At 51.2% G+C, this 15,799-nt stretch overlaps 1 protein-coding gene across 2 annotated transcripts; it reads right to left on the reverse strand.

Moving 5' to 3' along the window:
* Positions 1–352: 352 nt before the first annotated feature.
* On the reverse strand, positions 353–14,829 carry LOC121436578 (SEC14-like protein 4). Of its 2 annotated transcripts, none has more exons than XM_041636592.1 (12): positions 14,768–14,829; positions 11,340–11,415; positions 7,668–7,711; positions 7,320–7,379; positions 7,032–7,220; positions 5,347–5,442; positions 4,984–5,044; positions 4,039–4,122; positions 3,641–3,747; positions 3,423–3,514; positions 3,175–3,344; positions 353–2,364 (listed from the first exon to the last, which is right to left on the reverse strand). In XM_041636592.1, exons 1-12 carry the CDS (start codon positions 14,819–14,821, stop codon positions 2,207–2,209), a joined length of 1,191 nt encoding a protein of 396 aa, XP_041492526.1. In that variant the 5' UTR covers positions 14,822–14,829; the 3' UTR covers positions 353–2,206. The 2 variants fall into 2 exon arrangements, with proteins under 2 accessions (XP_041492526.1, XP_041492525.1); XM_041636591.1 differs by having other exon boundaries at positions 3,423–3,562.
* Between the last annotated feature and the right edge of the window lie 970 nt (positions 14,830–15,799).

Consider the following 15,799-nt stretch of genomic DNA (forward strand, 5'->3'; position numbering starts at 1 on the left):
CTCTGTGATCATTGCTTAACCATGAGGCATTGTTGTGCCAGCTTTGGGATCGAGAGATGCTGGTATCCACAGCTCGTTCCTTGGTGCCTGGTGCCTACCCCTCTGTCCCCAGCAACAATGTATGCCTGTTCTCTGTGATGGAAGCATCAGCTGTTCTTGGGCCTGGGGCATATCTGTCTCTGTTACCGGCAAGGAAATACTAGTGAGGCTTTACTAAAGGGGAAAATTGGCTTTGGGTGGTTAGAAGGGCAAGGGTCAGGGTTAAAGTCCAGGAGCCTTTTATTTTAAGGCCACATTGAATCGTTTTGAGTACTCATGACATGAAGTAAGATGAATGAACTCAAGACAGTCCTAACCACAGCGACAACTCTTTTGGTCTGCCAGCAAGAAGATGGAGGGAGACAAGAGGGGCTCAGAGTGCAGGAGCAGCCCTGGACTTGGAAATGCCTTCTGACTCTTGCCTGACAGTCCCAGGCTCTTGGGATCCAGCAAAACCGTACAATTTTTTTTCCCTCTTGCCAATCTGCTTAGGCTGATTTTAGGCAGGAATTGCCAAGAGGCAGTGCCATGAGCAATTCCTGCCTAAGACTCTAAGCCTTAGCTGTAAGTGGTCCAGATACAGTGGCTAGGGGCTGCCCTGAAGAGCCTCCTCCCTCATCTTCAAGGCTTATCACTTTTTTCCATTAAAATGTCTTCGATAATGAAGACATCTAGCACGCAGAGAAAATCAAATGATGGCATCTGGAACCTGGAAAGGGGCCGGGGCATGGCTTCTTGCTTGCAAGGTGCCTAGACAGTGGCGTCTGCCAAGGCTTTGAGGATGACAGCACTTTGAAACAAGGGCCCCCTTACCAGGAACATCTTACTATTCCACTTCTAGGGACATTTTGCCCAGCAGCACAGGAGGACAAAGAAGGCAACATCAGTGATCCTGAGCCAGTGTCTGGGTTACCCTGCGTGGGACACAGGTCTTCTGTCCCAGCCATAAGTCCAGGAGAGAGCAGTGCAGCAAAGCCCAGGCTCCTAGGCTCCAGGTAATGGCTTCTCTGAGCCAATCCACAAAGGTGCATTGGTTCGAGCTTGGTAACATTTGCTCGGTTAGTTTCAGTCCATCCAACAGAGAAATGGTAGGCTGGCTGGGTACCTGTGGATGCCAGGAGGGCCAGCCTTTGAGATATTAATGCAGACACAGTCACTGGCCAGCTCCTGGGTCACGCAGGGAAGGGATATTGGTAGCTGCCTTCCAACTCTCTCCTTAGAGACATGCAGATGTATGGAAAGCTGGAAGGCTCTCCAAGAAGCATGCTAGAAGCCAGGATGAACCTCCAGAATAATTCACCCTGTGCCCAGTACCAATATCTCCCCCGCAGCTTAGCTTTGGTTCTGAGCTCCACTCAGGCCAGAAAGAACTAAAGTTGGCCAGTTCTAGTGGTGCACATCTGCAAACCCAGGACTCGGGACACTGAAGAAGGCAGACTGCAATGCCAGCCTGGGCTACATGGGGAATTTGAAGAAGGCTTGGCAGGGGCAACTGCCTGAAGAAAAAGGAAACAGTCAAAGTTGAGTATTAGCAGGATCCTAGCATGTGTGTGTGGGCTGGGGGCGGGGGAGGTGCACGAGGACATGTGTGCATGCGTGTGTCTCGTCATTAGATTCAACAACCCGCTCAGCCTCGTAAAGCCAAGTGTGGCTTTTCCCCTGATGATTCCCCTGCCATGCCCTGCCTCTCCACTTCTGCCATTCCTTTCAAAGGCAGCCCGATTTAGAAAGGGCTTGCTGCTCTGCTGGAGCTGGGGCTTTGCTCCTCCTTCCCCGGCTCCCCAGCTGCTTCCAGCTGGCCCTTCCGGCCTTGCTGACCTCCAGCTGGAGAAAAACCATCCCTCAGCTGTGCTCCCTGTGGCGAACAGAATATGGCTCTCCTGTACTGGATCCCAGTTGGGATACCCGGCATGGCTGAATCCTTGGTGGGTGGGTGTCTTCAAGAGGACAAGAGCAAGGGCAGGGTCCTTTTCCTAATGGATGTGCGCTGTCACCCTCGGCCCTGTTCTCGAGGTCCAGGGAATGAAAGTGCTGGACTGTGTCTAAGGGGTCCCATGGGGAGGCTCAGATGGAGATGGGGATTGGAGATCTCTGTAGCCACATTCAGCACCGCCCTGTCTGGGGGGGGGAGGGGCAGGGGTGCATGAAGGAGTTGGGTGGAGCAGGGTCAGAGGCGGCCAGTGTCCTCCTGGTCCGGAGGAGGGCTTGTTGCCCTGAGGCCCTGCAACTTCTCCTCGCAGGCCTTGTCTGGGAGCAGCACCTCTGCAGTATAGCCGACTTTCTTGGTGTGCAGAAGACTGTAGGTGTTGTCAAAGCGCAGGACATCTGCAAGGACAGAGAGGGGACAGACAGCATAAGGCCAGCTCATGCGCACTCCTGGTGATGTTGGGAACGTGTTGACCAGGCCATGGGTAAGACGTGAGCATCAGCGACAGGCCTGCCCCAAGCTCACCACTCATGACCTCCTCCTGGGAGTGTGGTGACCTCAGTAGGAGTATGACCCCTTCTACCACCCTAGAATTACACCAGCACTTCACAGGCAGCCCCTGAAGAGGGGATGTCATACCCATCACTTTGACTTCCTGGCTTGTGACATAGGTGTTTTTGCTCTGAGTGTCCTTGCCATGATGCGTACCCTTGCTGGAGACTCAAAGCAATAAGCTCACTGAATCTTGGGCTAGAACCTCCAGAACTGTGTGGTAGAGTAAATAATCCCCTAGGCTTATTGCCTTGGGTATTTTGTTATAGTATGTGAAGCTAGCTAAGACACTAGACCATTTTGTTTTTGTGAAACTGATACCAGTTCTAGCCACCTCTTTGGGATATTTGGAGTTTAGACAACTGGGCAGGCCCCTTGCAGAGACCCTTGGCAAAGTCCATGGCTACTTAGTTGTCTCCTAGGCTGCTATTCTCCTGGGCCCTGAGTCTCAGGAGTTTTTGCAATGCACCTCCGGCCTTACATCCACCAGTCAGATCTAAGACCCTGAAGATGCCGCCGCTGGAGCCCTCCTGTTCAGTTCTTGCTCTTTCCCTGAGAGCTGGATGTAGAGGAACTCCAGAGAGGCCGGACCAGCCCCAGGTGACTGTCTCTCTTCCTACCACAAAGGCAACTGCAGGAAAACTTGGCGTTCTTACAGACTCCAGCCTTGACGCAGGTGAGGCTCCCGTCCTCAGGCACCAGGTGGGCGTTGTAGCGCTGGTTGGGCAGCACCTCTGCCATCTCCCCGGCCTTCTGCCTCTCCCCCATCCTGGTCTTCAGGAAGATCCCAAAGCCGATGTCGCCGCCCTCGGAGGAGAACTGCCACCTGCAGCAGAAAGAGCCTCTGAGGACCTCCTGTGTGGACTGCGAGGCCCTTCCAGGAATGCCCAGTCACAGTCCCTACCTGAGCACACAGCCTGGGAACAGGATCTCATTCTCCACCTGGTGGGAGGAGCCTCGGCCCACCACCACTGTGTGCTCATAGTGCAGCTTCTCCTGCCGGCACAGGTAGTAGTGCTTGGGTACGTCGCCGCCATAGTTGATCTGTGAGTTAGCGGTGGGTAAGCTGACAGGCAGCCACAGGCTAGTCTCCTCCCTCCCCATCCTCTGGGCACTCTGTACCTTAGTCAGGCACTTGGGGTTACCATCAGGATCAGTCATGGTTCCCCCAAATTCCACAGGCAGCTGGTCAGGGCTCATGAACTTGAGGAGCTCCTGTTTCCAGTTATCTGTATGAGGAAAAGGGGCACCGAGGAGCTCTGGAGACCAACAGAGAGACCAGTGAGAGGGCCACTTGCTTCCCTGAGAATCTATTCCTCAGAGCACTCATGAGCTTGCTTTCTGGCTCGGAGGCCATGACCCAGAACTGGAGGCTGGTTCTGTACGCTGATGAGGCAGACCAAGGCCAATGCTGTGGAAGGAGGATATCCCAGGAGAAGGGGGCCTCTGGCAATACCTTCTGCTTTCCAGACAGGCACAGAGCCAGCGCCAACTGGGGGGCCAAGAGCTAAGTCACTTACCTCCCAGAATCACTATCTTCTTCTGTGTCTCCTCACCCATGAACGACTTGACCAGGTTGAAGGCCACTGGGAAAAGCTTGGGAGCTGAAACACACAGAACATCACTGGGAAGCTGGACCAGAGACAACTGCAGTACATAAAGGCGCAGCCAATCCTACGCTGAGCAGGAGTTGAGCGGATCTGGGTTATGCTATGCCCTGCTGTGTGAGCACTAGCTCAGACTTGCACTTCTGAGTCTTAGAGTTATTAGCCGTAAAGTGACCATATGGTGTCTGGTTCTCAATAATCAGTGATGTCCCTTAACCAGCTGTCGGGTGTTGGGGACAAACTGGACCCCTGGTCAGCAATGATGATTCCTTAAGGCCACTCATGGTTTTGCTAGGTGACCTCAGAGTCCTTTGGGGTGAGAGTATCCTGTCCCACCCCAGGGGTACCTGCTTACTCATTGAGCACTTCCTGTGGGCCAGGTTTTGTGTGCCATCTTCTCACTTAGCAGACTCTCATTTAATATCCTAACTATGGCGGAGGCATCATGGTGGTCTCACTCCACAACACGGAAAAGCTGAGTCTCATTGAGAGGAAACCGACTCGCTCCAAATGAGAGAGCTAACTAGACGTGAGCCCAGGACATCTGAGTCCAGGGAATGTAGGACGGCCATCGAAGACAGGGACCATTCTTGCTAACAGAATGGCTCATGGTCCAGTCTACACTGACGTGAATAAGAAAATAGCAACAAATATTTAGACACCTAACATGCTGAAACACACTGGGGAAGGATTTTGCATAGTACAAAAATATTGGTCTGCAAAGGAATGGAGTTAAGAACACAAAAACCTTATTCACAAAAGATTGTTTTTGAGAAGCTGTAACCCAAAGGCCTATTCATTGTCACCTCACCCCAGTCTCCCTTCCCCAGGCAGGGGTCATCTTGGTCATGGACTCACCTCGAATAATAACTAAATTTTTCACTGTCTCAGGATAATTTGCTTCCAAGATGGCGAAAAACTGTAAAGTCAAGTGACATCGGTCATGGCTGTAGCCAGCCCTTGAATGCCCAATCTTCTGTAGCTCTGATACTGCTGAAGCAAGAGGCCCAGCCCCGCCTTCTCCATGACACGTGCATCCTCCTCTGGGACGTCCTTGCTCCTCATCCTCCCTCTAGGGTGCCCCTAAGGCCAGCATCTCAAGGCCAGACTGGTCCACAGGTCCTCTGGAGGGTGTCTCTACTTTTCTATGGATGGGAAGCTGGTGTGGGCTGTGGGTCCCCCTTGGCCTGGTGCTGTTACTGCTCTTGTCTCCTGCCTTACCTGCTGGTAGACTTCCACTGCTGGCTTCCACAGGTGCCTCAGGCTCAACCCTTCCACATCGAACACCATCACCATCCTCTCGATCTTCCTGCCCAACTGCAGGAACAGAGCAGGCACACTGGTTAGATTGATAATTCATGCAGGGGATCCTGGCCACCTCTCTCCATCTTCTTGATACCCACAACCAGGTAGGGAGGCCTGGCAAGCGTGTGTAGGGTCCCAAACAGATGGCATCCATCTAGGGTGTGAGGAGAGGTTAAAGCTGAGCTCTAGGCTCTTCGGGTATCATAGTTTGTTCGACACTATTGCCTAGCGCATAATTAAAGCATGACTCAGGGCTGGCAAGATGGCTCAACAGGTAAAGGCACTTGTCACCAAGACCATTGACCTGAGTTCAATTCCTGGGACCCACTTGGTGGAAAGAGAGCTAATTCCCAGAAGCTGTCCTCAATCTCTGCATGTCACCATGGCATGCACTGGGCTCATACTTCAGATGCACAAAACCAACAAGGCTGCCTTCTACACTGGGTTCACTCTGAAAGCTGCAGAGGTCAGAGGGCAGCTCAGGGCAGGAGATGAACATGTCCAGGTGAGTATGAAGGTCTTCTTAGAGTAGAAGCCTCACTCTTGAGTGCTCCATATACAATTTGTTTGGTTTTCAAGACAGGTTCTTTATATAGCCCTGGCTGTCCTGGAACTCTCTCTGTAGGCCAGACTGGCCTCAAACTCACAAAGACCCACCTGCCTCTGCCTCCCAAGTGCTGGGATTAAAGGGATGCATTACTACATCCGACTTGCCAATGTACTATGTATGTATGTATGTATGTATGTATGTATGTATGTATCTATCTATCTACCTACCTACCTACCTATCTATCATGTGTGCCAGGTGTGTGTGTTCAGGTACATACCATGGTGCCTGTCTGGAAGTCAGAAGGAAACCCGGGGGAGTCATTCTCTCCTCCCACCGTGTTAGTTCGAGGAACAGGACTCAGGTTGTTAGGCATGGTTGCAAGTGCCTTTACCTCTGAGCCATCTCACTGGCCCTAGGATTTCATATATATTTTAATAACTCTGTAGTATCTCCTTGCATCCCTTGGGGGGATGCACAGAGTCATGGCTTGACTATTAGTTTTTATAGACAGAGAATCTACAGTGGTGACTATCTTTTCTGTAAGTAAAGCTGGCTGGCTGTTCCAAGAAATCCTAGGAACAGTGCTAAGGGTTCTCACTACTCCCATGGTCAGTGTCAGGGCCTGGCTTTTTATGTGGGTGATTGGAATCTGAACATGGTCTTTGTGCTTGCTCGGCAAGCACTTTATGAACTCAGCCAGAAGAGAAGGCATTGGTGACCTTACCTCAGGCCAGCAGAGAGTCTCACACACACACACATACACTTACACATACTCACATACATACACATACTCACTTGCACATACATTCACACATACACACACAAACACACATACATACTTGCACACACATATACACTCACATATATTCACACACACACACACACACACACACACATTCACTATGATACTCACGGAGGAATCAAAGTGGGAGAAAATCATACGGAGAGCTGGCGAGAGTTAGAGAGACAAGGTGCTGTCCTTCCCTGGGCCTAGTGTCTCCACTTGGAACACTAAGGCCACCAAACATGCTGCCTGAATCCCACTGCTCACCTTTTGACTCTGCAGCTCACACTCACGCTGAAGCAGCTCACAGACTCTGATACGCTTGCGGATCATGTCCTGCTTAGAGGCAGACATCAGGAGCCCCTTGGGGTCCATTGTCCCAATGATGTCAAACCACACAGGGCAGCCTTCGTAGTCATAGCCACACAGACCACCCGAGTCATAGAGCTGGATCACCTGGACAAATGGACAAAGTCCTCACTCAAACCAGCCCACGCTGTGCCATCGGGTGGCTAGATGGGGGAGAGGGAGGGCATCAGCAGGCCTAAGGCTCACCTCTGGTGGCTGCCACGTAAGGATGTGGTTCAGGTCCTGCTGATTCCGGAACTCCACATGCTGCAGAGATATGCAGAAGCTACAGAAGCTACATGTCTCCAAAGCCTCTGCAGGTACTGGGGACATGAAGTCCAGCAGCCCTCCCACAGCTACAAGATTGTGCCAGAAGACTTTAGCCTCCACAGAACTGGGGATGGAGGTGGGAGGAGGATGCAGGGAGGAGGGACTCAGGCCTTGTTCAGGAAAGGACCCAGGAGATGGAAAGCAGAACACGAGAAGAGACTCTCTCTACCGGCCAGAAGCCTGGGTGAGCACAAGGGGAGCCAGGGCAGGGAAGCAGGGTCCTACCTTCCGGAGCATGTCCTCTGACTTCTTAAGGTCAAAGTTCCGAGCTGCGAAAACATGGGAAGGACAGGCCAGATCTAGAATGAGCTGGTCTTGGGGGTTTAGCAAGACAGCTCAGCTGGTAAAGGCGAGGTGCTTGCCACTGTTAGGTCCTAAATCAGGGACAAATGGCTAACTGCAGAGGTTAGAAGGAAAATGGTCCCCAAAGGGAGTGGCACTATTAGGAGGTGTAGCCTTGTTGGAATAGGTGTGGTCCTATAGGAGGAAGTGTGTCACTGGGAAGGGGGAACTTTGATGTATATATACTCAAGCCACGCCCAACAAGACAGACCACTTCCTGTTGCCTACTTAAGATGTAGAAATCTCAGCTCCTTCTCCAGCACCATGTCTGCCTGCATGTGGCCATGTCCCACCATGATGATAATGGACTGAACCTCTGAAACTGTTAAGTCACCCAATTAAATGTTTTCCTTTATAAGAGTCACCATGGTCATTCATACAAGGAGCAAGATCCACCGTGGTCTATGGTCTCTTCACAGCAATAGGCACCTAAGACACTGAGATGCTTATTTAACATATCAAAGTAGACCTGGCTGCCAGGTTCTCCCAGCATCCCTCAGTCCCTACCAGTTACAGGGGATGACTGGCATACCTCACCCTACCCTAAATCTCTCGAGCCCAGGTGCTGTGCTGCCCTCCTTCCTTTCCCTTTCCTTCCCTTTCTTTCCCTTCCCTTCCTTTCCCTTCCCTTCCCTTCCCTTTCCTCCCCTCCCCTTCCCCTCTACTCCCCTCCCCTTCCCTTTCCTCCCCTTCCCTTCCCTTTCCTCCCCTTCCCTTTCCTTTCCTTCCCTTTCCTTTCCTTCCCCTTCTCACCCCTTCCCCTTCCCTCCCCTTCCCTTCCCTCTCCTTCCCTTCCCTTCCCTCTATAATCCAGACATTTTGGTTACCTGACCCCTTGGTCTGACTCTCACCTCTCCCCCCTCCTCACAAGGCTCAGGGTCATGTCCACTCTGGAATCTTCCAGATGTCCCTCCTCTGACTATGCTCTCTCTTTTACCTACAATAAGCTTTCTCCTCCACCAAGCCTGACGATCTGAGTTTAATCTCTGGAACTCACATAACAGAGAGAAATCAGTCAGCAAACTTCCACCGCCTCCGTGTGCATCGGTTGGTTGCCTGCGTACTCCCACCTCCCAATAAACAAACAGACACAGAAACCATTTAAGAATGGTAGGAGAAACTGGTTCCTAGAGGTTCCTGAGGACAAGATTAGGGTGTCCTCACTTTTCCTTACACCCTCAAAATATTCTTGGGATTTGGGAATCTGTGTGTGTATCTGGTTGTGCCTGCGCATGCGTGTGCACGCGGGTGTGGGGGCCAGGGCTCACTGTTGGTGCCCTTCTCAACCACTTTCTCACTGAATCTGGAGCTCATCAATTGGTTAGAATAATGGCTGACCAGAAAGTCTCATCTCCCCCCGTCCTGCAGTTACACATAGACCATGCTGGATCTTGCTCCTTGTATGAATGCTGGGAGAAAGAGCGTGGTCCTCATATTTGCTCAGCAAGTACCTTAATGATCTCAGCTGGAACTAGAGGCATGCCGGCAGCCCACAAGCACAGTTTATTTTAGAAATGCCTTGGCAGCTTCTTTGTATGGCGACTAGCTCGCTATCAGATTTTCCACCAAGGGAGCTGAAGTGGAACACAACAGCAGAGATTTTCAAGTGGAAGGCGACATTCCAGCCAGACAGCCTTTGCCCCGTTCGTTAATCACCTCAAGAAGGAACCACAAGGGCCACTAGCTGGCCTCCCCATCCTCTGTGACAAGTCACTCGGTCATGGCATACACAGGCAGCCCACGCTACTCCTCAGCAGCTTCCACAGAGCCCAAACCCGTCTCATAAGGGCTGCAGCCCCCCAGTCACAGGCCAAACAATACAGAGCTGCTTGTCAGGGTGGGTTTCACTGCAAGTGTCAGAGAACAAGCCTCTGCGATGACACTCTCCCGGTCCTCTTTTGTGTGTATTAGCGTCACTTGCATCGGTGTTGGCCCGCTGAGTGGTCTATGATGATGGGACCAGCCATCTCTGAACTGCTCAGTGTGGCGGTCCCTAGCTGTATGAGGCCACTGAACAGCAGAAATGTAGCCAGTGAGACGAGGACCCGCAGTCTTAATTTAAGATAATTTGGATAGTTAAATATGTCCACAGGCTACCACACTGAATATAGCAGTTCTAAATACATCAACATTTAAACGTTTGTCTATTTACTGTGTCTGGATCTTTTCTGTACCAAGCTTAAATTCCAAGAGTTTTATAGGCCGAGCTGCCAGTTTGAGCAGTACCTGAGTGCTCATCATGTTTTATAATTGGATATTGCTTCAGATAAGAATGCTACTAGTTTTTTCTTCATCCTGTTGGCTGTTTTTTTTCCCCCTGAAAACCTAAAACTGTTTAAAAATAAAATTTAAAAACTGTTTCTAAAAATAATTATTTAAAAACAGAAAGAACAAAAAGAGGAGGAAAGTGGCCTTCGGGTTGGGGTTTCCTTCATGTAGGCCTGGAGACTTTATATTTGACTCAGCACTTTGAAGACAGGGCTCAATACCAAGCCTACGACAGCACGGAAGAAAGCAAGGCTGACAGACTGGTTTCTCGCTGGTCCTCTGCTAGCAGTGTGGAGCTGGGGCTCGGTTACAAGTCCATCTGGTTGACAACCACTTAACCCACGTGCCTTGTGTTCACTTCTGGGATGAGTCTTGACTTCCTCCTACCTCAAGGGCCCACTCTATTCCAGGCAAAGGACTGAGTTAAAAGATTTCTCACCCCAGCCTTCCCCCCAGCTCCACCTGCCACAGATCTTCCCCCCAGCCTTCCCTGCAGCCTTCCCCCAGCCTCCCCCCCACTCTAGCCTCTTGCCCCCCAGCCTAGGTGCCATTTCTGGTATTCCTCTTCCAGACTGCTGTGAGTTCTAGAAGCCCCTTCTCTGCCATTACATCACTACTTGGTGTCCCAGAGGACTGAAGGCAGACCCAAGTCCTAAAGGTTCACAGAAACCCAATTCAGCGCCAAGCTGGGAAGGCCCTGGGGCCTCCATGCATTTACTCTGTTGAAGCCAAAGGCACTGGAGTAAAAGTATTAGGGGAATCAGCACAGATGTAGAACGGAGCGGGAGGGGATCCCCTGGGACCAGCTGTCTAATTAGGCTAGCTAACCAGCATGCTTTAGGTCAACAAGAGACCCTGCTCAATAAAGAAGAGTAGTTAAGGGGGCTCTGGCTGCAGTCTCTGGCCTCCACAGGCCGCCCCACCGTCATCCCTTTCCTCTCAGGTCGCGGTTCCCTCTGGATGCCTCTAGATGCTCTGGCTGTGCTCCCACTGAAATCTACAATAAACTTCCTCCTTAACCCATGCCCGGGAGCAATCATTTCCTCTTTTCTTTGTCATTCAGGAGACCCAAGCTCCCTCCGAAACAGAGAGACTAGGGCTCAGACGAGTCTGTGCAGTGCGCACAGATTCTAGCAATGGAGTTTAGGTTCTAGCCTAGAGAAGGCCAACAGGAAGCCTGTGTATCAGCAGGATGAGTGCCCTGAAGTGCCCACCTCACTTTCCTGCCATCTTGCTTCTTTCTCTCCTTTCCCTTGCTCCCTGCCTCCCTGATCCTCATGACCTCACCTCGGAGCCAGCGCAGAAGGAAGTAGTCATCAGCCTTGGGCAGCGCTGGCAGCACATCCTGGAGGGCCTCCCGGAACTAAGAGGAAAAGGAAGGGCATGATAGAATGTTACAGAAGTCCTCTGTCAGAGCCCGGGCCCTGACAGCTCAAACAGTCAATCAAGAGACAAGCAGCAGTGACAAGCTGAGGAGAGTTATTTGGTGTGGCCACTTTGGAGAGAGAAACCAGGAAAGAGGCCCACAAGTGGTCCTGGAATGAAGCTTAAGTTTAAAAAAGGGCAAGAGGTACGCATGGCTAAGCCGTCCTGACCAGTGGTTCTATCTGCCACTGCCCGGCAAGTTTGGACTCCAGTCTGTCCTGCACGGTGGTGTGAGGAGCTGTCAGAACTGTCTGGCTCTTTTCTCGGGAGACAAGTTCCTCTTCTGGCCAATGCCAGAGCCTTCCCCAAATAAGTACCAGAACTCCAGCCTTTTCTCCCCCAATTCCGGGCGATGCTGATGAAGGCTAGCCTGACAGTTCTAGAAGCATTGCCCCAGAATTGCACCCCAATAGTCTGGATTAGAGAGGGGCTCCTTCCTCTGAGCTTCAGTTTCCTCATTTATGGCATGAAGGTAATGTCAAATGTGTCCAATCAAAGGCTTCAATGTGTTTAAAATAAACATGGAAACCAAGTTTGATGGCACATATCTGTAACCCCAGCACTCAGGAAGCTGAGGCAGGAGGATCAGGAGTTTGAGACTAGCCTGGGCTACATATGGAGAACTTGTCTAAAAAAAGAAAACCTATAGGGATGGAGAGATGGCTCAGCAGTTATTATTAAGCAGGATACGTGCAGGTAAAACACCCACACTCATACAACAACATACACATACTTGTGCGCGCGCGCGCGCACACACACACACACACACACACACACACACACACACACACATCTCTGTAAGCCTGGGCCTAGTGCCCAAAAAGCAGAGGTAGGTAGATCTTATGAGTTTGAAGCAAGTCAGGGCTAGATACCCCAACCTCTGAGAAGTATCGATAATTGTTTTATTTTTGAGACATGGTCTTACTATGTAGACCAGACCTGCCTCTGCCTCCCAAATGTTGGGATTAAAGGTGTGTGTCTCCATGCCTGGCCAATAGTAATCCCAAAAAACTAATGAGATGAGAATACATTTTGCTGTGTTTACATAATTAAAAAGAAACTCGTGAAGACAAATGACCAAGTGTGAAGGTAGAGAATCCCACACTTTAACAACCAGACCATGAGTCCTCGGGTCTGATAACCCACAACGCTGTACACAAACATCCACAGCCCCAACTCCTAATGGCTTGTCTGGAAATGGTGCTCTAAGCTTTCCTAAAGTCAGCCTCAGGGGCAGCTAACGACCCTGCACAAACAGCTGCTGGGACAGGCCAGCTCCCAGCAGCTCCTGGATCACGCTGTGTCTTCTCTGGGAGAGCACGGCTGTCACTGCTTGGCTGGGCATTGAACAGATTCTCCTCTTTGGCCTTTTTCTCTTTGGTAATCCATAGTCTCCGAGTACCTAGCCTGTCGCTGTCATCAGTGTGCAGTCTCTGATGCTAACAAGGATTAAAGCATGAATCCCAGCAGGCACTGGAAGGATTCACACCTGATCTGAGGGATCAGAGGCAGTTGATGGGGGTTGGAGGGTGGGAAGGGGTACAGTGTCCCTTAAGGAACAATAATGCTTCTCTCTCATCCCCGCTAGGTGACTGTCTGCCCAGCCTGGAGAAAAGTCACACTATAGTGTCCTATAAAGACTGGGTGTCTGGAAGTGTGGCCACACTGAACAATGAAGATTGCATGTCTGGAAGTGTGGCCACACTGTCCTATGAAGATTGAGTGTCTGGAAGTGTGGACACACTGAACAATGAAGATTGTATGTCTGGAAGTGTGTTCACACTGTCCTATGAAGACTGCATGTCTGGAAGTGTGTTCACACTGTCCTATGAAGACTGCATGTCTGGAAGTGTGGCCACACTGTCCTATGAAGATTGAGTGTCTGGAAGTGTGGACACACTGTCCTATGAAGACTGCATGTCTGGAAGTGTGGACACAGTGTCCTATAAAGACTGCGTGTCTGGAAGTGTGGACACACTGTCCTATGAAGATTGCGTGTCTGGAAGTGTGGACACAGTGTCCTATGAAGATTGTGTGTCTGGAAGCGTGGACACACTGTCCTATGAAGACTGCATGTCTGGAAGTGTGTTCACACTGAACAATGAAGATTGCATGTCTGGAAGTGTGGACACACTGTCCTATGAAGATTGCATGTCTGGAAGTGTGGCTACACTGTCCTATGAAGATTGCGTGTCTGGAAGTGTGGACACACTGGTGCACGTTAAGCTCAGGAATCCTCTAGAAGGAGCTGATTCCGTGCACAGCTGTACAAAGATCTACAGCATCCACAGCCTTTCCCCTCTTCCTCCTTTTTTCTCTTACAATTTTTAAAATAGTAAGTGTATGTTATTTTTAAATAGAGAAAGTAGGAATGCCTCACAGGGTTCTCTATCACAGTCCCTCCCAGACGCCAGGTGTCTAGTCCCAAAAGAACCCTGTGCCTGTTGCTTCCTGAGACCAACAGCACTGGGCGGCTTGTCAGTGAGCCCTCCTATTCCGCTAAGGTCCCCTCTTTCACTTGGAGAGCCTTGGCTGAGTTCCCAGGTCTATCCTTCACCCAGGTCTCTCATTTCTCCCTGTACGATCCTTCCCCGTGGGAGACACTTCAAAACAAGCCATTCATCATTGTCCTTTGAGACGGAGTCACCAGGTAATCTGGTCTTGAACTTGGCAATCTTCCGGTCTTTGCCTCGTCGGGTGGGATTGCGCCTCCAGTGTCTGCCTGTCTGTCACAAAACTTTAGCTTTCCTTTCAAAGAAGGCCGAGTGTGAGCCTGGGCTGGGTTCCTATGGACTGGGCCTCTCCTTTCTGATAGTCCTTGCTTTCTCAAGGTATAGTCTGCAGGATGCTCTCAAAATAAGACCCTCTAGCCTTCTATTTCTCTGTGCTAATAAAAAGTAAACAAATACGTCTGATAAGAAGACTGGGAACCCTGGCAACTGAAACCAAAGCAAACCAAACACTGTCGCAATCTCGGCAGAGATCTACAGATCTGCCCGGCAGTAGTCATAAGCTGGGAACAGGGGCCAAAACTGGGTGGTGTGGCCCACTGCGCTAGAAGGCTGAATTTACACACACACACACACACACACACACACACACACACACACACACACAGAAGTCACCCAGAGGGAGGAAGAGGAGGGGTGCAGCATACAGCGGCTGCCTCAGAACGGTGCTCTCCGGAGGCACTGGGCTTTGCCATCCAGTCTCCACACAAGGCTACAGCCAATGTGCGCCCGGTGAGTTCAGCTTGGCTCCCACGCCTTCCCGCCCTCCACACCCCTCACCCTGGCCAGGGCCTCCTGTTGCTGTGGGCTCAGGTCCCCGACTTGTCCGCTCATGATGCTCTTCCGCTTGGCCTCGGCTGCAACCACCCTCACCCCGGTTTTGCCTAGCAGGTCTGATACGGGTCCCGCCCCAAGGGAGAGTCCTTGTTTCTGCCCCGCCCTACCCAGTGCTCCCTCGTTTTTGTTTTTGTTTTGTTTGGTCTGCCCAGGTCATCAGGCCTACCCTTATGGGGCAGAGAGGTGACTTGACCTCAAGAGGTGTCTTGAGAGCCTGAGGTAGCTGGTGGCTCCCACCTCCGGGCCCTCTCACGATCAGGGCTCTGCCGCTCAGGTAGCGGTGGGACACAGGTGTGTGTGGCGGAGTATTAGGGGTGTGTTCATCTAAGGACACATGCATGGGGGCAGGTTCTTCAGAGCCAAGTGGGAGCTGAGGATGTCACCCCCCACCCCAAGTCCTTTAGCCTAAGGAGAACCCAGCCCCCTACCCCTGACTTTGAACACAGGCTCAGCCCTCTAGACGTTGAGACTGATTAGGTAAGATGTGCCTCCTGTGTTAGCAGAATGCCTGGCATGTCACACTCACGGTTGCGGACACAGTTTCAAAACTGTTATGAAGGCTCTTAGTAGAGCCAGAGCTACAGCTTGGCCCAGGTGGTGAATCCCTGGGAATTAGGACAGCGAGAGAGCCAAGGAGAGGGTGGGGTGACTCCGAGGAAGTTGATCTCTCTGGACAGGGCGGGAAAACACCGGCTGCCTTGGCATGAATTTTCTGGACAGCAGGTGGCAAGGGAGCGGGGGAGGAGGCGGTGAAAACAGGCCACTGAGACCTTTCCCCTCTGTCCTCCCATGGGTCAAATCAAGTTCCAGATATACAATGACCAAGCATGGGCTCATATGAGGCTGATGCCCACTGGAGATGTGATTGGTCGTCAGCAAGTATGGGCCGTGCTAAGGAGAAGCAGCAAACCAGATCTCAATGACTCAGGACCAGAAACAGTTAATATTTTATTCATTATTTTTGCTATTGATTGT

The sequence above is a fragment of the Microtus oregoni genome, unplaced genomic scaffold, assembly GCF_018167655.1.
Source record: "Microtus oregoni isolate MIOR12 unplaced genomic scaffold, Mior012 000049F_ref0000343, whole genome shotgun sequence".
In the NCBI taxonomy this organism is placed as follows: Eukaryota; Metazoa; Chordata; class Mammalia; order Rodentia; family Cricetidae; genus Microtus; species Microtus oregoni.